At 45.4% G+C, this 22,117-nt stretch overlaps 1 protein-coding gene and 1 non-coding gene across 2 annotated transcripts in view; both read right to left on the bottom strand.

Moving 5' to 3' along the window:
* LOC138954602 (DNA-dependent protein kinase catalytic subunit-like) overlaps positions 1-22,117 on the bottom strand; it is a 177,750-nt gene that overhangs the window by 9,241 nt on the left and 146,392 nt on the right. The window contains exons 80-83 of the mRNA XM_070326407.1: positions 19,176-19,326; positions 18,629-18,696; positions 8,481-8,701; positions 7,163-7,258 (exon numbers count right to left, since the gene is read on the bottom strand). Coding sequence (XP_070182508.1) covers positions 7,163-7,258; positions 8,481-8,701; positions 18,629-18,696; positions 19,176-19,326 — 536 coding nt within the window. The remainder of the gene's footprint in view (positions 1-7,162; positions 7,259-8,480; positions 8,702-18,628; positions 18,697-19,175; positions 19,327-22,117) is intronic.
* Positions 16,765-16,883, bottom strand: LOC138960565 (5S ribosomal RNA). The gene has a single exon (XR_011454040.1). It is a non-coding gene; the product is annotated as a 5S ribosomal RNA (ribosomal RNA).

Raw genomic sequence — 22,117 nt, forward strand, 5'->3', positions numbered from 1 at the left:
GGACATTGCTTTTATTCTAGGCTACATCTCTTATGGAGGCATCTTACACACTCTCTCTCTTTCTTCACCCTCCCATCTCTCTCTCCTTCTCTCCCCCTCTATCTTTCTAATATTGACAACACCCCTCATATGATCACTCAACCTCTCCCCATCGCCCTCTGTCTCTCACCTTCTTACACACACTCTCTCTTTTCCCAACTCTCCTCTCTCTCCATCTCTCTCTCTCTTCAATAATGACACCCTCCACTCTCGAATCTCTAAACATTCGGTTAAACGTGATTAACTGGTATCGTACCCCTATGACAGCTAATATTCCATATTCTCTGCATTCTCTGCTTGTTGCATTACGTTAAAGGTTTTAATGCTCTTTTTTTTCAAGCCACATTTCACGTCAACCAACTTTTATCAAGACGTTATTCAAAGCGTCATTGTAGAAATGACATTCGGAAATATTAGGGGAATCTCTGTCATAACATTTTTTTCTATTTGTTTCCTATCAGGCATTTTTTGTTTTAATCACAAGTAATATGATACAGACACACAAAGAGAGACACCTATAGTGACAGCCGCTCTATCATGCTAGGACTGGTGTCAGTATACTGTGACTATATGAGGATGTCAATCAATCAATCAATATGAGGCATATATCGCGCGTATTCCGTGGGTACAGTTCTAAGCGCAGGGATTTATTTATTTTATTTTTATTTTATGCAATTTATATCGCGCACATATTCAAGGCGCAGGGATTTATTTATGCCGTGTGAGATGGAATTTTTATTACACAATACATCACGCATTCACATCGGCCAGCAGATCGCAGCCATTTCGGCGCATATCCTACTTTTCACGGCCTATTATTCCAAGTCACACGGGTATTTTGGTGGACATTTTTATCTATGCCTATACAATTTTGCCAGGAAAGACCCTTTTGTCAATCGTGGGATCTTTAACGTGCACACCCCAATGTAGTGTACACGAAGGGACCTCGGTTTTTCGTCTCATCCGAAAGACTAGCACTTGAACCCACCACCTAGGTTAGGAAAGGGTGGAGAAAATTGCTAACGCCCTGACCCAGGGTCGAACTCGCAACCTCTCGCTTCCGAGCGCAACTGCGTTACCACTCGGCCACCCAGTCCGATGTAACCCTCTGCGACTTCAATCTCAGTGTGGCAGTACATTAATCTGCTGACCATAAACAAGGAATGCGTCCAGCTGTCTCTCTAGCTCTCCAGTAGGTTTCTCAGCGGGTTACCTGCTTGACGACGTGCTAATTGATGGCACGCGAACCGTGTAATGTATAGCCACTGCGCGAGTCGAACCGCTCTACGACTAGCTGCTCCTCTCCACGCCCCCCCCCCCCCCCCCACCCCCACCGCCAGCCCCACGCATCCCTCTCTCTCGCCCTGCCTCTCTTCCCCCGTTCCTCTCCCCCCCCTCCCTCTCTCCCCCCTCCTTCTTTCTCCCCCCCCCTCTCTCTTTACCCTTAATTGTCAATCCGTTTTTCATTGCTAAATTCATACGAATAAATAAAAGCTTGATGTTTAGCAAGAATCACCTCTGATTTGTTATTTGCATTGTCACTGAAGACTAAACCGTCAGTGAAACTTAACAGTTCGCCACCTGTTTACCTCTTTTTATATTTTAATCCAGACAGCATTATCCACCACCACCCATTATATAAACATTCTATTTTGTGTAGTCCCGATATCAATGTTGCACACCTTTTGATGCAGCTTTTAATAATATAAGAGATTTGATTTATACGTATTCCCTGTTTCACTCAATGAATATATATATATTCCCTAAAATATCCAGGTAATATACATATTTCCTGGAATTTGGAGGCCATTTTTAGACGTATTCCCTGACTTATATTTAGCATTCAAAAGGAGATACTTTGATGGAGTGAAAAATCTCTCTCTCTCTCTCTCTCTCTCTCTCTCTCTCTCTCTCTCTCTCTCTCTCTCTCTCTCTCTCTCTCTCTCTCTCTCTCTCTCTCTCTCTCTCTCTCTCTCTCTCTCTCTCTTATGCTTACAAATATAACAACAATCGCATAACAATAGAATTTACAACACAATATTACACTGTTTGCACCAATGAAGTGAGAAAAAATGACTTTTGTATTGGCAAAATCAACAAGCCGTAATAACTCTAGTTGGCGAGATATATTTTGTTTGTTTGTTTGTTTGTTTGCTTAACGCCCAGCCGACCACGAAGGGCCATATCAGGGCGGTGCTGCTTTGACATTTAACGTGCGCCACACACAAGACAGAAGTCGCAGCACAGGCTTCATGTCTCACCCAGTCACATTATTCTGACACCGGACCAACCAGTCCTAGCACTAACCCCATAATGCCAGACGCCAGGCGGAGCAGCCACTAGATTGCCAATTTTAAAGTCTTAGGTATGACCCGGCCGGGGTTTGAACCCACGACCTCCCGCTCACTGGGCGGACGCCTTACCACTAGGCCACCGTGTTGCGGTTTGGCGGGATATAGTGATCCTTACATTCGTTCGAAAAAAAGACCAATAAAGCTACCCTTTCAAACCATGTTCTGAGTTTTTTTGCTTATTTGCTATTGTGTTTGGTTGTAATATGTTATATAGAATTGTGCATGTGAAGTGATATTATATTTTTTAAATATGGAAAAAGTGAAAGCTGATTGAAAATTTATGGACAGATTAATAGATGAAAATGGCTCTCAATAACGACGCAAAAAGGAATTTTACAGGAGCAAGTGAGATTTTACAATAACGTGTTTGATAAAAATGGGAATTTTGTTGAGGAGGATGCTGAAAGTAAAGTTCTTAATTTAAATATTCCTCAGTTAAATGACGAACGAAAATATGGTTTGGAAACTGATTTTACCGTGTTAGAAATCGGCAGGGCGCTGTCTTTATTAAAAAATGGTTCGTCACCAGGTTTAGACGGATTGACTACAAGTTTCATGAAAAAATGTTGGCCTAAAGTAAAAATGATGGTGGTTAATTCCCTTCAAAGTGCATTTAGAGTCGGTGAATTGTCAGATACTCAGAAAAGAGCAGTTATCACGTTGATCCATAAGGATAAAGATTTGCCGAGAGATAGCCTTAAGAATTGGAAACCCTATATCTGTAACCAATACAGATTATAAAATGCTGGCAACATGTTTATCGCAGCGCGTATCTGGTGTTATTTCTGACCTCGTGTCAGAAGATCAGACAGGATGTATTAAGGGAAGAAAGGCAAGTAACTTGATTAGATTAATTGATGATGTCATTAATTACGCTAATGAAAGAAATCAAGCAGGTATATTACTTGCCCTTGACTACGCCCGAGCCTACGATTCCATCTCAAAAGACTATGTGGTCTGGTCCTTTAAAAAATTTGGTTTTGGCGAAAAATTTGTTAAATGGATTAAAGTTTTAAGAGAAGTTAAAAGGGCAATAACCAACCTGGCTCTTCCACGGTCTCAAATAGCATTACATATTGGTTTAATGACAAACACCACGAGCTGCATAAATTATATGGGTTGGATTTCGGAAGAAATAAGTGTAGAATTATTAGCAATACAAATCCGAAGTCACCCCAATATTAAAGGATTTGCCTTACCAGATGTAGGTTTTGCAGAACAAACATCGCGTATCTTGAAACTGGCTATGTACGCCGATGACATAACTGTTTTACTTCAAGATAAAAACGACATGGAAACGGTTTTGAAAATTATTGATGATTTTTCCAATATATTTCGCTTAAAATTAAATAAAAGTGAAACGGAAGCAATGTGGTAGGGATCGCGTAAAAACTGTCAAGAGAAATATTGCGATATTAAATGGAATACCCAGGTTAAAATCATGGGAATTAGTCAGTTTTAAAAATGACATCCCGGCCTCTGAAATTATGGAAAATTGGTCCAAAAAGACTTGAAAAAGTTGAACAAATCATTTGCAGATGGTCAAGAAGAAATTTAAGTATAAGCGGCAAATTATGTATTATTAAGTCCTTCTTAGTTTCACAATTTGTTTACGTTATGCAGGCGCTTCTTGCCCCTGTTAAAGTTCTCGATAAGTTGAATACTATTTTGTTCAGGTTTCTCTGGAAAAGGAAGTATTCAAATACAAAAGCCTTTGAAAAAGTTAAACGAAATATATTGTGTAATGTGGTGGAAGAAGGTGGTATTAACATGATAAACGTCCACGATATGCAGACTTCTTTTTTACTGACATGGGCAGCAAAACTTCAACAACAAAAACATGAACCGTGGACAACGATTCCGTTAAGTCTTTATCAGGTATTGGGAAGAAATTTACTTTGTTTTAAAGCCACAACACTACTAAAACCAAGGTATTGAATGCATTCGATCAAACTTTTTGACAGAAGTTCTCTTAAAATGAATCCATAATAAAGCATTGATTTATGAGAGAGAAGATCGCTTTGGCGATCAATGTTTGTGGAACAATATAAAAGTGGTTTATAAAAATAAAAGCTTATATTTAAAAAAATGGATAGAAGCGCATTTAGATATGGTGAAAGATATTTGGGTTAACGGAGATATGATTCCTTTTAACCAACTGTGCACAAAGAAAGGATACAGTCCCTCTAGATTTTTTGAGTACCGCGCAGTGAAGACTGCTGTGCGAGCGCTTGCACTTCGCAAAAACACAGCCAGCCCGCGAGCAGGCGAACACAATAATGACCTTGACACACGGAACCCTGTGATCATTAACCCCTCCGCGAGAAAGATTCGCATGCTGATAGTCCAGTCTAAAGCGAGCGAGCCTTGCGCTGCTACATTTTGGTTACATAAATATCAGGTTAAACTAGATCACAGTCATTGGCTGTTAGCAAGCAAATGTACAAAAGAAGAAAGATTGCGATTGTTACAATGAAAAATATTACATAATATTTATCCCACGAATATATTATTAAATAAAATGAAAATTAGAGAAACAAAATTATGTACATTTTGTAAACACATTGATTATGTTGAACACTTTTTTTGTCAATGTGAGAAGTTGACGAGCTTTTGGGAAAATGTTGTCCATTATATTTTTAGAAATACAGGATCAAATGTGCACCTCTCAGAACACGATGTCTTGTTTGGTTATCAACCTAGTAATATATGCCAAAATAATAAGGTACTTAATCACATTATTTTGATTGCAAAAATGTGTATTAGTAAATATTAGTATGGTGATAGATACGATTTGAATAGTATCATTATTGGAAAATAAAATGTACATTAGAAGATTGTGAGTAATGTATAAGTCGAGATGAGGTGAAGTGATATATGACGTTTGTGAATATTATGAGGGGGGTGGGAGGGAGCGGATGGACGAGAATAAGAAAAACAAAAAAAGAAAAAGAAAGGAGAAAAAAAAGTAACCATCTATGGCTCCTCAATTGCTTTTTGTATAAACAACCATGCAAACCACACACAAAAAACCAACAAAAAAAGAAACCGGTTTTCTCCAATTTAAAAAAAAAACAAAAAAACAAGTCGCGTAAGGCGAAATTACTACATTTTAGTCAAGCTGTGGAACTCACAGAATGAAACTGAACGCACTGCATTTTTTCACAGTGACCGTAGTCCGCCGCTCGCGCAAAACCCAGTGAAACTGACGAGACTGTTTAGCGCGGTGATGGTTTCGCTGTGCTGCATAGCACGCTTTTCTGTACCTCTCTTCGTTTTAACTTTCTGAGCGTGTTTTTAATCCAAACATATCATATCTATATGTTTTTGGAATCAGGAACCGACAAGGAATAAGATGAAATTGTTTTTTAATCGATTTCGGAAATTTGATTTTGATCAGAATTTTTTATATTTTTAATTTTGAGAGCTTGTTTTTAATCCGAATATAACATATTTATATGTTTTTGGAATCAGAAAATAATGAAGAATAAGATGAACGTAAATTTGGATCGTTTTGTAAAAAAACAATTATTTACAATTTTCAGATTTGTAATGACCAAAGTCATTAATACATTTTTAAGCCACCAAGCTTAAATACAAAACCGAAGTCCGACCTTTGTCGAAGATTGCTTGGCCAAAATTTCAATCAATTTGATTCAAAAATGAGGGTGTGACAGTGCCGCTTCAACTTTTACAAAAAGCCGGTTATGACGTCATCAAAGACATTTATCGAAAAAAAGAAAAAAAAATCCGGGGATATCATACCCAGGAACTCTCATGTCAAATTTCATAAAGATCGGTCCAGTAGTTTACTCTGAATCGCTCTACACACGCGCACGCACACCGGCACAGACAAAACTTGACTAAATGTAAAAAAAAGAGAGAGAGAGAGAGAGAGAGAGAGAGAGAGAGAGAGAGAGAGAGAGAGAGAGAGAGAGAGAGAGAGATGATAATGATGATGATGGAACTTTATTTTTCAAGGATAGAGGTTTAAGGTGACGCCTTTTCTTACAACCGGTCCTTACTTCTAATACAAATGTCTAATAAATGATAAACAAGTAAAGCAACATGACAAATAAACAAAGTAAACGAACGAACCAGCAAACAATCGACAAGTAAGCAAACAAGCAAATAAACATAAACAACAAAATGACAAAGTAAGGAACATACAAATCAAAAGCAAAACATGCAACATATTAATTGAGGTTATACATGTAAAGTGATCGACGGTTAAAGTTCCATCCTCACCTATTCACACTTTACTGACACTATACACAACCATCAGTGTGTATAGGAAACAGGTACTTAACGCCTTCGTCCGTACGGGTTACACACTGTGTATAGCCAAACGGTACCTAATGTGGATTTCGTACGTACAGAAGTCACACAGATCCGTCTGCGTATGACCGGTACCTAAGGTGCTCCTCGTCCGTATGTGTGTGTGTGTGTGTGTGTGTTTCTTATGCAAATGATTCCATGTGTACATGGACATGGCAATGTGTCATATGCATGTGTGTTCATGTGCACGCATGTCCCATGTGTGCAAGCATCTGTGCCTGCATTATTTGAAATTACGATGTACATATAAAATCAAACAATAACAATCACAAAGCATGAAACAAAATACCACCAGTTGATCAACTTTCAGCGATCAAAACTGCTCAGAAAACAAACATTCACTGCCTTCTGCACAAAGACACACACAACTGCCAATAAAATACATGTATACTCAAAATGCAAACAGCAAAAAATGTAAGGTAGAGACTTACTCTCCGTCGAAGTACTTCCTTTCCTCGTCAGTCATAGCATCGTACAGAAATTCTTTCAGGGGAAGCGTGTTGTTCATCCACTCAATAAACCCCACTCTGTAGAACACATACAGTGGCACAATACTCAATTACAGTAGTCCCTTCCATTTCCGGCCCTTTCGTGGGCATGAACCTGCCCGGAGCGGCCAGCTTTCCCATGACTAATGAGTTTTCCTTCTATAATTGACTCTTAATGGCCGTTAACCTGTCTGACGCGGTCAACGGTCACTGATTTTTGCCCTAAGGTGCCCCTCTTACTCGACAGGAGCGGCCACTTAACGGCCACTTGTCACTTGTGTGTGTGTGTGTGCGTGTGTGTGTGTGTGTGTGTGTGCGTGTGTGTGTGTGTGACGGTGTGTGTGTGTGTGCGTGTGTGTGTGTGTGTGTGTGTGTGTGTGTGTGTGTGTGTGTGTGTGTGTGTGTTGTGTGCACAGACGGCACAGCACGAGCAGACGACATGAATACTTACGCATGCGCAAACTGTAAATACAGACATGCGCATACATGTACATTTACGGCAGTCACTTCCGGATCGATCACAGCTGATGTGAGTTTGAAACACTTGTTTATCTGACACTCAAATATATATATAATAATCCAAACAACACACATAGAAACATACGAAACAATAGCTTAGCCAGGACGATCGAGTTAAACACGCAAATAATTAAGATGTATAAACGAAAGCAAAACTAACAGAGACAATGAATCGGCGGCTCGTGGATGATCGCTTTCTTTTCTTCATGAAAACTTGATCGTGTTTTGGGGGTTTTTTTGGAGGAGGAGGGGGCCTGTAATGAACGGCCACCTGATATTTGCGGTCACCTTTGCAATGACTAATGGGTGACCGGATATGGCAGGTACTACTGTAGTATAATACACGTTATTTATATTTTTGACCAAATATGACATTTTACTCAGATTGAGACAGTCAGTGTTCCTCCGAGACCGCGCCAGCAATGACTGTCAAGATATGTGTCAAATATCATCTTTTGGTCAAAAGTGTATCAATCTAGTTCAGTTAGAACTCCTTTTAATTGTGTACAATTGAATGCACACGAACATGCACTATATAGTAGTCTCGGCCAGCCGCCTAAATATGAGTTTTAGTCCGCCTCTGATGTCACATGGCTCAAAAAAGAAAAAAATCCAATGTTCAATGGATACATAACAAACATTTTCCTAAAAATGACACAGACATGTTCTGCCGCTATTAGACTTAGGAGAAAAACTCTGCCAAACTCTGAAAAGTAAACAGGTCTGTACAATGACACTCTACCTGGGGTTCATGGGAATGACTTGGTATGTCTTGAGCTTGAGGTTGCGAGCGCGACAGGAGGCGTCACTCTCCATGACTCGGTTCATGATGAGGAAGAGTTGCTCGATGCGCTGATCCTGACGCAAGTCCTCTCCTCCCTTCACCAGGTAGTGGTAATCCTTCTCGTCGTTTCCTCGAATCGTGATGCGCTTGGGTTTTCGTATGGAGGACATCACTAGCACCTGCAACATTTGTTCTTTATTTTTTCATTTTCATTACTTTATTGTCCCATCCCTGTGAAATTCCGATCACTTCCTCCCAGACTGGAAAGCTAGCAGCAACAAGGTCGCGCTACCCATAATTAGCCATCCGCACTTATGGCAGAATGACCGAGATATTTTACGTGCCACAGTGGTGACACGGGGGTGGAACTTGGGTACCGTCTCTGAGTCTGCACATAAAGTTGACCCGTGTCTGTCCCGGCCCAGATTCGCACCCGTGACCCGCGGATCACCAGTCCAGTGCGCATTACAAACTGATCTGCTGGGCCCCCATCAGAAGGATTTACTGCATGTCGATATTACGATGATGAATATCTGCTAATCGTAGTGTCTTTGAAGAGCTGATCTCTTTGAGTTAACATGTAGATAAACAAATTTAGATTACAAACAAGTCGCGTAAGGCGAAAATACAACATTTAGTCAGGTAGCTGTCGAACTCACAGAATGAAACTGAACGCAATGCAACGCAGCAAGACCGTATACTCGTAGCATCGTCAGTCCACCGCGCACGGCAAAGGCAGTGAAATTGACAAGAAGAGCGGGGTAGTACTTGCGCTGAGAAGGATAGCACGCTTTTCTGTACCTCTCTTCGGTTTAACTTTCTGAGCGTGTTTTTAATCCAAACATATCATATCTATATGTTTTTGGAATCAGGAACCGACAAGGAATAAGATAAAAGTGTTTTTAAATTGATTTTGACAATTTAATTTTGATAATAATTTTTTATATATTTAATTTTCAGAGCTTGTTTTTAATCCAAATATAACATATTTATATGTTTTTGCAATCAGCAAATGATGGAGAATAAGATGAACGTAAATTTGAATCGTTTTGTAAAAAATTTTTGTTTTACAATTTTCAGATTTTTAATGACCAAAGTCATTAATTAATTTTTAAGCCACCAAGCTGAAATGCAATACCGAAGTCCGGGCTTCGTCGAAGATTACTTGACCAAAATTTCAACCAATTTGGTTGAAAAATGAGAGCGTGACAGTGCCGCCTCAACTTTCACGAAAAGCCGGATATGACGTCATCAAAGATATTTATCAAAAAAAAGAAAAAAACGTTCCGGGATATCAATCCCCGGAACTCTCATGTCAAATTTCATAAAGATCGGTCCAGTAGTTTGGTCTGAATCGCTCTACACACACGCACGCACACACACACATACACCACACCCTCGTCTCGATTCCCCCCTCTACGTTAAAACATTTAGTCAAAACTTGACTAAATGTAAAAAAACAAGAAGGGCAAAGCCCATACGACTCACATGCTTGACCTTGACCTTTACATTTGTTTGTTTGTTTGTTTATTTGTTGCTTAACGTCCAGCCGACTACGCAGAGCCATATCAGGACGAGGAAGGGGGGGATGAAGGGGGCCACTTGTCAAGCGATTCCTGTTTACAAATGCACTAACCCATTACTTGTGTCCCAGCAGGCTTTAGTAAAACTAAATTAATACCTACTGGAAGATTACCAGTTTCCAGTATATTAAAATAGGCTTAACCTATCTACTGCTGGACTTACATCAGAACACTAACAGATTAAACTATACATGAATCGCGAGACAAGCGGCAAGAGAAGAGATTTTTGGAAAAAATACAGGTGAATGAGCAAGAAGGCAGAAAAAAGAAAAGAATTCATGAAGAAAAAGAGAGCATGACAGGAAAGAGGAACCAAAAATCTACCTAACAGCAAACTAGAAAGCTCCTGCGGTTCCAAAAACAGGAGGGGCTTTTAATTTCATAACCGCAGTGCCCCACTGCGGGATGACCTTTACATGACCTTGACCTTCAGGGTCAAGGTCAAATAACTAAACCTAGCAATGACATCATACACTAAGAACTGCTTTACACATTTTTCCTACCAAAATACATGTGACCTTGACCCAAGGTCAAGGTCATCCAAGGTCATGCAACACAAAGCTGTTAATTCAAGACACAGGAAGTACAATGGTGCTTATTGGCTCTTTCTACCATGAGATATGGTCACTTTTAGTGGTTCACTACCTTATTTTGGTCACATTTCATAAGGGTCAAAGTGACCTTGACCTTGATCATATGTGACCAAATGTAAGGCTTCTTTTTAAGCCTACTGTCTATATGATACTTACCGAGACAGTACTATTCTTGCACATTATCTATTATAGGCCGAAAAAATTGGACAAAACGCTGAGTGGGTACAATTATCTCCCATAACCATGCGCCACCGTGGATCCCAAGCACTGTCCGAGTGCTTCCCCCTTACAGGATGTAGGTGGCGCGTCCTCTTTCTTTATGAGCTGCAGACCCTCAAAAAGCCCATAACATATCAAGAGGGGAGGCGGGAGGGAAACTCTAATAGTACTGTCTCGGTAAGTATCATATAGACAGTAGGCTTAAAAAGAAGCCTTACAGTCAATATAACACTTACCTCGACAGTACTATTCTTGCACAGAATACCAGAGTGGTGTGAGGGTGATATGTAGAGTATTAAACTCCTTAATCAAAATCACTTAAATCCAAGGATTAAGATACCCAGGCAATTTTCGAACAGTACTACCGTAAAAGAAAATATACCCAAGAAACATACCTTAGACTGACGTGACCATGCTAGCAACCACTGCTGTGTGGTGAACTCAATGTCAAAGTCCAGGCCACTCAAAGCTTGAATACCACTGAGTCTACGGCAAGTGGCTAAAGCGATGAGGAACAATTAGTCTTAAAAATCAGCAACTTGATACTGATGCCTGCCAGGGGTTCAAACTCATTGCTACGCAGGAGTTTGAGGACCAGAAAGACATCCCCCTTGGGAAATGAAACCCGAGGTTTAGACACCGCTGCATTGCTAATACCCGAAAGGACATTAGCGATGAGGGAGGACCTGATCAAGTGTTCAGTTCTGCGACCAGTAGCGGCCGCAATCGTGGAAGCGATGGCAGATCTGTATCCAAGAAGAGTCTTAGAAGAAAGACTCTTCTTTTGATACACTTCCACCAGGAAGTTGGCCAAGTCCTGTGTTGAGGGATAAAGCGGCTTTATCCCCTTGGACAAGGCGAAGGTGGCCCAAGCTCTCCAGCGTAAGTCGTAGAGCTGATTAGTTGATCGCCTCTTAGCGTTCAAGGAAAACTCTACTGAACTCTTGTGCAATCCTAGTGCAAGCAGTTTGGAGCGCACAAGAGCCATGCGGTCAAGCACAGACTCTCTGGACGTGGATGAGGGAGGCATGATCGAGGCTGGAGCAGACCTCCCCCGTCCAGATCCAGAGGTAGAGGGTCTACGTGGGTGAGACCGCGAAGATCTGGAAACCACGGAGCTGTTGGCCAGTAAGGCGCGACCAAAATCAGTCTTGGTCGTTCCTGCAGATATTTTGCCAGCACCCTCGGAATCAGAGATGTCGGGGGATAGGCGTAAGCATCGAGGAGCCTCCACAAGAGAGTGAATGCGTCCAAGTGGAACGCATTCATGTCTCGAAAGGGGCTGACGTACCTGGGAAGCCGAGCGCTGAATCGAGTTACGAACAGATCGATCAGAGGACGGTCCCACCTTGCCCACAGACGCTGTAGAACGTTGTGAGCGATGGTCCATTCTGTGGAGAGAACCTGATCGCCCCGACTGAGAATGTCGGCCAGGGCGTTCAGTTTCCCCGGAACGAACTGGACTGACATCCGGACCTGATTGGTCTGGCACCAGAGCAGAATCTCCTCCGCCAACAGGGAGAGGGACCGAGAATTGGTGCCCCCCTGGTGGCGAAGGTAAGCTAAGCATGTGGTGTTGTTGTCCCCGTTGAAAATCAGAGGGGCCAAGGACAGGCCGAATGGGAGGGCCCGAAACTCGAACACCGTGCCCTCCCAAACGAACCGGAGCAGATGTCGGTACCCCGGGGCCACCAGGATGTGGAAGTAAGCATCCTGGAGGTCCCAGACATGGCCCAATCGTTTGGCCGGATGGCCAACCGGACCGACGAAGGGGTTTCCATCTTGAACTTGCACCTGTGAAGGTACAAGTTCAAGGTGGAGAGGTCCAACACCGGCCTGAACCGGCCGTCCTTTTTGGGGACGGTGAACAGGCGGGAGCAGAACCCCAGAGAAGGCTGAGAAAGGGGGTAGACCGCCTTCTTCTCGACCAACGAGTTCACCTCGTCCTGAAGAGCCTGCCATCTGGCAGGCTCTCGAGGAGGGGGGAACGTCCAAGGTAGAGCGGACAATGGAGGTTGTGACGACAGCGGTAGAGAAAACCCCGACCACACCACCCTCAAGAAAAACTGGTTGGAGACCAGTCTGCCCCACATGCCGCGGGCCCGAAAAAAGGGAACCGACGGACGAAAGAGGGGCAACTTGAGGGGGCGTCAACGTAGGGCCGGGACTCACTGAAAATTCTGCTGGCGGGCAGGCGCAGGCTTGCGACCACCCCCCCTGGTGGTGCTGCTTCCCCTTACCTGTCTGAGCACCCTTCGTCTTGCTTGGGAACGCAACAGGCGCCTAAGAGGAGGAAGAAGGAGGCAGTGAAACTGGCTTCTTCTTCTTCTTCTGAGGCTGGGAGCTGGAGGTGACTGTAGCACTTCTCTTACTCCCCGCCGCCGTCGCCGAAGCAGCGAGGCCAACCATCAGAGAATCAGTGTTCCTCTGGCGTGTGGACTCCACCACAGAACGAACAGTGTCCGGATGAAAGAGGGAAGAAGGCTGAGGAAACGTGTTCCTCAGACTCTTCCTCATATCCGGAGGCACTATAGAAGTAGGCAGAAAATGATCACGGAACAGGGCCAATAAAATGGACCCGTGTTCCAATGGCCAATTCTGCCGCAGACGTCACGCACGATCGCACGGCATGCAAAGCCCGATCCACTCGAACCGTGTCAAGGACCCGAGTGGAATCGGACTCTGCCCGATCGGGAGGGTCCAACAGTGTGGACAGCGTGCTCATCCATGTCAAGGCCTGTGATTGGGCCTCGACTGTGGAAGAAACGGTGGCCTCAAGATTGTGGAACGAAGCAGAGCTCAGTTCCACCTTCTTGACCGAAGGCACCTCCCCAACGAACACATCACCGTCAGCCCCACCCTAAACACTCGAAGTCTGGAAAGGGAGAGTTCGAGAGTCAAAGGGAAAAGGGAGGGACGAAACAGATTGGACACGAGGAAACAGTGGAGGTGCGCCTCCCGAAGGAAAGCATGGCACTGAACCCGCGTCCTCCCGAGGAACATAGGTCGCGTTTGCACGTGAATCTGTACTCCTCAGGCGATGTGCTGCCGCTTCCACCGTGGCACTTAGACTAGGGTGGAACGCGAATTGCCGGCGGCCGGATCGTTCATAAAACCAGCCGCCGGCAGACGCGGCGTGAGCCTCCCGCGCCCGGGCCGAAGCGGACTCAAAGGACAAGAGGGCGTCTCAGGGAAGGACGTCCTGAAATTGTTCAAACGTCCTTCTAGCTGTGCGAGGACGAGCCTCCTGCCTCTCGTCCTCAGACCCCGGGTCCACGTCCTGTGTGTCAACACTAGACGACAGACGCTTAAGAGAGGCATCCGTGACGTCAAGACGCCGCGTGATGTCTGTCATGTACTGTTGGAAAGTACGAAGCATAGCTTCGGAAGTTCCATCAGAAACCGGCAAGGGTAGAGGTTCAGTGTTAACCTCAGGGCGACCCTGATCCTCCTCCCTATCGTCCTCCGACTCACTCTCCTCTTCACTTCCCGACAACTCCTCAAAAGCAGGAGTGTAGGGAGCTTGAGGGGGAAGAGCCGAAAGCGATGAAGCAGGCTGTGAAGAAACGCCCACAGAAGCAAGAGGCCGCGAAGACCCCTGCCCCAAAGACGAAACGTCTCCAGCAGCCGAAGGGGGAGAAAAACAACAACCCTGCGACTGTTGGGTCAGCCCAGCCAACGAACCCCCGCCATTTATAGACTGAACAGGAACCCATCGGGTCTGATCAGAAAAGAAATGGTCCGGTCCGGTCGGGGGTGCCGATCCGGTCCGGTCGGGGGTGCCGATCCGGTCCGGTAGGGTGGTCCGGTCCGGTGCCGTACCATCCGGAGGTCCCGTTCAGCACCGAACCATCGTACCCACAGAAGTGTTCGGGTGGTTAGGTCCGGACGTGGACATACCGTACCATCCGGACCCGTAGGTCCGGTGGTCCGGTATGGTCCGGTTCGGTGCCAGACCATCCAGACCAACAGAGGTGGTCGGGTGGTCCCGCACCGGACCATCCGGACCCGTAGGTCCGGACCCGTAGGTCCGGTACCATCCGGAGGTCCTGTTCGGCACCGAACCATCCGTACGCACAGAAGTGTTCGGGTGGTTCGGTCCGGGCGTGGACGTACCGTACCATCCGGACCCGTAGGTCCGGTTCGGTGCCAGACCATCCGGACCAACAGAGGTGGTCGGGTGGTCCGGACCGGTCCGGTAGGGTGGTCCGGTGTTCCGGTCCGGTGTTCCGGTCCGGTCCCGTACCATCCGGAGGTCCCGTTCGGTACCGAACCATCCGTACCCACAGAAGTGTTCGGGTGGCTCGGTCCGGACGTGGACACACCGTACCATCCGGACCCGTAAGTCCGGTATGGTCCGGTTCGGTGCCAGACCATCCGGACCAACAGAGGTGGTCGGGTGGTCCGGTCCAGCACCGGACCATCCGGACCCGTAGGTCCGGTCCGGTCCCGCACCATCCGGAGGTCCCGTTCGGCACCGAACCACCCGTACCCACAGAAGTGTTCGGGTGGCTCGGTCCGGACGTGGACATACCGTACCATCCGGACCCGTAGGTCCGGTTCGGTGCCAGACCATCCGGACCAACAGAGGTGGTCGGGTGGTCCGGACCGATCCGGTAGGGTGGTCCGGTGTTCCGGTCCTGTGGTCCGGTCCCATACCATCCGGAGGTCCCGTACGGCACCGAACCATCCGTACCCACTGAAGTGTTCGGTCCGGACGTGGACCTACCGTACCATCCGGACCCGTAGGTCCGGTGGTCCGGTATGGTCCGGTTCGGTGACAGACCATCCGGACCAACAGAGGTGGTCGGGTGGTCCGGTACCGGACCATCCGAACCCGTAGATTCGGTCCGGTCCCGTACCATCCGGAGGTCCCGTTCGGTACCGAACCATCCGTACCCACAGAAGTGTTCGGGTGGCTCGGTCCGGACGTGGACATACCGTACCATCCGGACCCGTAGGTCCGGCATGGTCCGGTTCGGTGCCAGACCACCCGGACCAACAGAGGTGGTCGAGTGGTCCGGTCCCGACCGGACCACTGGTCCGGTACCGTACCCTCCGGACCCGTAGGTCCGGTGTGTTCCGGTTCGGTGCCAGACCACCCAGACCAACAGAGGTGGTCGGGTGGTCCGGTCCCGACCGAAACACTGGTCCCGTACCGTACCATCCGGACCCGTAGGTCCGGGGGGTCCGGCAAGGGCCAGAGGTACTGTCCCGCACCGGACCCTAAGGTCCGGTACGGTCCCGTACCATGGGTCCCGTCCGGACCAAACCCGGAGGTCAAGTCCAGTCGGGACCCGTGGGTCCGGTTCGATCCCGACCCGTAAGCCTGGAACGTTCCGGACCCTTGGTCCGGACCATCCGTCACCCGAACACCAGACGCTAAGGAATGGCGTGGGGTCAAGACGGTCCGGTCGGAGGTGTCGGTCTGAGCAACAGAAACAATGTTCCCGTCGCCCTGACCATTCGACAGAAGTACCACGTTCTGTCGAACACCTCCACGTCCAGTAACTAGTCGGCCGGAGCGTTTCAAGAGGGACAGCCACCAGTCACACGGACGTTAGAGGGAACCGTAGTAGCAGTGGTCGTAGGCACGAAGCCTGAAACCCCTGCCCCCACAGGACCGCCCTGAACGGGGTCAATTCGCATCCCAACCCCAGCGGGGAGGGAATTCAGAGACCCCGTCATCTCCTCCGATCTCCCCCCCCAGGAGGCCGAAACTACTGTCAAAACAGCAGCAGACGACCCAGCGAGGGAGTTCAGAGGAGGACCCGTGTCCCTCCTGGCTTCCACAGCGGTGGAAACCGAGGAGGGCACAGGAGAGGCACCGGAAAAGGAAGATTTTAATGCCAACTGCACCCGGTGTTCCCAGGCGGTCACCCATCCAAGTACTAACCGGGCCCGACGTTGCTTAACTTCGGTGGTCGGACGAGAACCGGTGTTTTCAACGTGGTATGGCCGTTGGCTGTCAAAACCTGAGTCTCTCCAGTAGCCCCTAGATCGGATTCACCAACCCCCAAAGAGGGTTGGGAATCGACCTGCCCCCGGATTCGAGCCAGGGGGGAGAAGGAAACCTTCCCCCCAGGCTTGAAACCGGGAGGAGCTGAAGCCTGAGACTGAGGGCCGGACAACGGCGTCGAAGGGGGGGAAGCCTGTTCCACTGAAGGAGAAGGAGAAAGAAGCTTTTTCTTTCCCCTCGACCTTCCCCGAACCTTCGACGGCGCAGCCCCGCCCGAAGTCCCAGGCTCAAGCCCAGCCTGTTTGAGCAAGCTCGCATTGAGCTTGCTCAAACAGGCTTTCTCCGCCCTCCCTCGCCGCAAACGCAAAGCGTTTGGGGAGGGAGAGTCGGAGCGCCGAAAGATCCCCTTCTCCGTGCGTAAAACATGACGCTGGGCGCCCGGAGAAGGGTTGCCCCCGGCAGACTCTGGTTCCGTAGAACCAGAGCCCAAAACAGGACGAGACATCCTACCTCGCCCTGTGCGTACCCTTAAAGACCGAGAATTAACAAAATTCAAAGAAAATTTAGGTCAATACTCAAGTGAATGCGGCGAAACGAGAAGCAGACGACCGGTCACCACGAAGTAGGACGGGAGGCACGCCGAGTCCGCCACACAAAAACGGAGGCACAAGTTGAAGGAAACACAACGTAGCCTCAAGCCAGAAGTGGAATAACACACAATAATCCAACAGGTGATAGTCCACACAGAAAAGGAGCCTCTTAGTCCAAAATAATCCGGGAGCGTAGCAGAAACACAGCCGGTCTGACACGCGCGAAAAAAGAAAGAGGACGCGCCACCTACATCCTGTAAGGGGGAAGCACTCGGACAGTGCTTGGGATCCACGGTGGCGCATGGTTATGGGAGATAATTGTACCCACTCAGCGTTTTGTCCAATTTTTTCGGCCTATAATAGATAATGTGCAAGAATAGTACTGTCGAGGTAAGTGTTATATTGACTGTGTCTCATGATGAAAGCATAACATGTGCCCCACATAATTTTTAAGTTTGAAACAGTTATCTTCCATAGTTCAGGGTCAAGGTCACTTCAAAATATGTATACAATCCAACTTTGAAGAGCTCCTGTGACCTTGACCTTGAAGCAAGGTAAACCAAACTGGTATCAAAAGATGGGGCTTACTTTGCCCTATATATCATATATAGGTGAGGTATTGAATCTCAAAAACTTCAGAGAAAATGGGAAAAATGTGAAAAATAGCTGTTTTTTAGACAACATTTATGGCCCCTGCGACCTTGACCTTGAAGCAAGGTCAAGATGCTATGTATGTTTTTTGGGGCCTTGTCATCATACACCATCTTGCCAAATTTGGTACTGATAGACTGAATAGTGTCCAAGAAATATCCAACGGACGGACGGACGGACGGACGGACGACTCGGGTGAGTACATAGACTCACTTTTGCTTCGCATGCGAGTCAAAAAGGAGAAGAATTTAAACGAGCAGCAGGGTGATTTTGCTCAGCAACATGACTGAAGACAAAAAAGAAATGCAACAAAATTTGATCACAAAATTATGAAACAAACACAGCTTTAAAAGCGTACAGGGCGCTTGTTTATTGGAACGGTGCCACAGCTCTCGCAGTGCATTAAGCAGCATCTAGTGAATTTGACTTGTCACTGTCCCTGTCAATGACTTTCTGTACAAACATCCTAGAGATGTTCCACACTGTAAATAAAAACAGAACATGCACTCACCCGCTCATCAAAGCCAGCTATCTTGACGTGGTACTCTGGCATTGGTTTCTCAAGGCCGTCATACTGCCCTGAAACACAGCACAATATGTACAAGTTACAATCAAAGTCTCAGTCGATTTAAAAATAATTCACAGACAATTCAAGGGAGGTGGAGCTGAAGAGGGAAGGAGCCGGACAGACAGAGGCAGAAAGGGCAACCTTGAGTCGAGATCCATGGAGAAGTGTTGTCAATAGTCTATGCTCCGCTGGGGGAAAATTAGAGTCAAAAGCCTCTCATTATCTAATAAGCTAAGTCTATTTCACGAAGCTGGCTGCACGAAGCTTTAGCACTGAATGTTTTGTAAAACGACTTAGCAAAGTCATCGCGAAGTCAACTTAAGACTCAATTAATGACAAAATCAAAAACAGACAGACTGCTAACAAAAATATTTTTTTAAAGGTTACATCTTTAAAACGGTTAATTCAGGACGACAGAAGACATTCACAAGAAATTTTGTTCTTAATTAAAAAATGAAAGTAAGTAGGTAAGCAATGCAGTGAAAATCACCTGGAATCTCCAGCTCCCTGCTCTCCCTGCTGGGGTTGAAGTTTGCCATCCAGGGGCAGTACTCTGACAGCTTTTTGGGCGGCACCATGTCTCGCTTGTCTTTCACCGTGTCGAACTTGTTCTGGATCTTCTGCAGCACTGTGGAAAACTCCTGAAAATAGACACAACACAGCGGAACCCCTCTTTAAACACTTTCTACCCAACCTATGTTGACCAAGTTTTTTTTTAGCCGAGACCAGCTGTGCTGCAGCAGGTTACTCAGAATTGTAGTAAATGTGTAGTAACTGTGTATCAACACGCTGGAATGCAGGCGTTAGATAGACGTTACAGAAAGCGACTGAAGCTAACTGTCTGAGCGGATATATCCGTACCTGGTCAGATAGAGCCATATGAGTGTGTACAGATATATCCGTACCTGGGAGACAGTGAGTTAAGACCTCCAAAAATCTGAGAAAATCGGGTTCTGTATCTTTTGCAGCACTTGTGAAAACTCCTGAAAATACACACAACACAGTGGAAACCCCCCTTTTAAGACCTTAAATAATCTGAGAAAATCGGGTCTTAAAGAGGACGGAGTGTTAAAATACGGGTATACTTACAAAGGATATGAACAGAAAATCTGAACAAAACCAGGGTCTTAAAAAGAAAGGAAGTCTTAAATTGAGGGGTCCACTGTATGTCACTGTCCTGATCCTCTGCGTGTATTACCTGGCAGAAAAACACACCTTACAACAGTGCTGTTCCCTGGCCTCGGTCCTCCGTCATTGTCATTTTTGATCATTGTCATTTTTTTTTAATCCCTTATCCCCCTTCGTATGTTCACTCAAACACAAGATCAAGCGCGCACGGAAAAGATCCTGTAATCCATGTCAAGAGTTCGGTGGGTCTTTTTTGATCTGATGCATTGGTGTGACCCTTGTCCGCTCGACTGTCCGATTGCTTTAACATGAAGGAAATCTTCTGACCATCAGTTGTCCTACCAAGCCAGCAAAGCAGCACATGTGGATCTATATGTATTTCCTATCCAGACCTTTTGTCCTCTAAGGCCGGGTACAACCAACACTGTGACAATACTCACTGCAGTGTTCTGCTTTATTTGTCAGGGATTTCAATTTTTTAAGCTATAGATATGCATTATCAGCGATGGCGCTAGTATTTTTTCAAACCGGTACGCAAACTTTTATAGTGCAAACAGTCCAGAAAACAGACCTGTTTACCCCCCCAAATGAAAATCAGGAATGCAACTGGTACTTTTCAGTAATTTGAGGCATCTTTCAGTAATCTTTTGTATCAACCATAAACCAGCTCGAAAACGATTAAACGACACGTTTGAACGCGCGCTACCAGGCAAAACAAGTACAAAATTGATGATAACCATGGTTAACAGTATTGTACTACACACACAGAAGCTCAAACACACACACAAACCCACAACAACACCTGATATATAATAATGCAAGTTAACAAAGACAGGTGTACTTTATCGAAAAAACACACACAGTATTCAGGGGCGGAGCAAGAAAACCAGAGGGGGGGTTACAACCTGGGGTCCAGGGCTTGGGGGGTCTGGGGGGCAAAGCCCCCCTGAAACTGAAAAACTGTAGCTATTTTATAAACAATTGATTTGTGGCTTATCCTTGATTTTAAACATGATCAACTGGTGTCAGCAACCACTCATTATTTCTTTTAACCCCTTCACTGCCCACCCCGTACTAGGTACGTGGTCATTTTCGGTTTGTCGTACGCCCATAACCGTACCTAGTACGTGGGATTTGCGTCAGCAACATTTCAGGACATTTTTGAAAACTAAATAACTCATAACTCATAACTCATAACATTTTATTGATCCTACAAAGGAAATTAAATTGGTCATCAGCACATATAGGTCATTAATTAATAATTATAAAAGAAGAAGAGAAGAAAATTTATAAAACCCATGATAACAAAAAAATATCTAAAGTAATATATGTACAACTACAATACCCTTTTTACTTGCACACTTGACACACCGACACACCAACACACATGCATACATACCTACATACATACCTACATACATACCTACATACATACATTCCATGTTAAAGTGTAGTTAAGAACATCACAGTAATTATATCATTGTTTGGATTAACAGATAAGTTTTTATGTAAATGATGATAACAACAATCCATAATTAACGCTATTGCACTACCAAAAGAAGAGACCAACCAAACACATAAAACCAATCACAGTAATCATCATCAGTTATCACAGGTATCACAGTAGATTAGCCATCAGGTAGTTAGACTCAATTGGGCAAGTATAGTGTCAACACCATCACAACAGTGCTAAAGCTCATTATCACAGCACTAGTTATGATCAAAGGTCAAACAGTCATCAAATCATATTAAATCTATCACTAAGAGGTACATTTAAAATGGGAGGTAACCACTGTCCAAGTACTTGTAGGGGTTCCAAACACAGTTCTTTCCCATAGACCGTTCGGATAAGTTAATACCACGTGGTAAAAACTGTGTTAGAAATGTAGAACCGATCTATAGCATTCACAATGGCGGCCGAAAGTCGGACCTCAACTCGTAGACCTGTTTTCAAGCGATACAGTGTTCTGGAAGCTCTACAAGAAGTGATTTATGGATTACCACAGAGAAGAGTACTTTTATGGGCTGTAATGTCAATACCTGATGTTTGACACCAGTTTTAGCAGTGTTTTGTGTGGTTTTACATGCTGCAATGTGTGTGTGTGTAAGTCCGGAAACTGTAATTTTGGACAAAAATGGTCATTATTCAATTTTTACTATAACAATCACAAACAAAGTCCAATGATCATGTCACAGTCATCCTATAATAGCCAAGGGAAGCAAAACACATGCCAAAGATCTAAGAGATATCTCAATAAACGATCGAGCAGTGAACAGATTAGTGAACCTACCGAAGAAAGCGAA

The sequence above is a fragment of the Littorina saxatilis genome, linkage group LG2, assembly GCF_037325665.1.
Source record: "Littorina saxatilis isolate snail1 linkage group LG2, US_GU_Lsax_2.0, whole genome shotgun sequence".
Taxonomy (NCBI): domain Eukaryota; kingdom Metazoa; phylum Mollusca; class Gastropoda; order Littorinimorpha; family Littorinidae; genus Littorina; species Littorina saxatilis.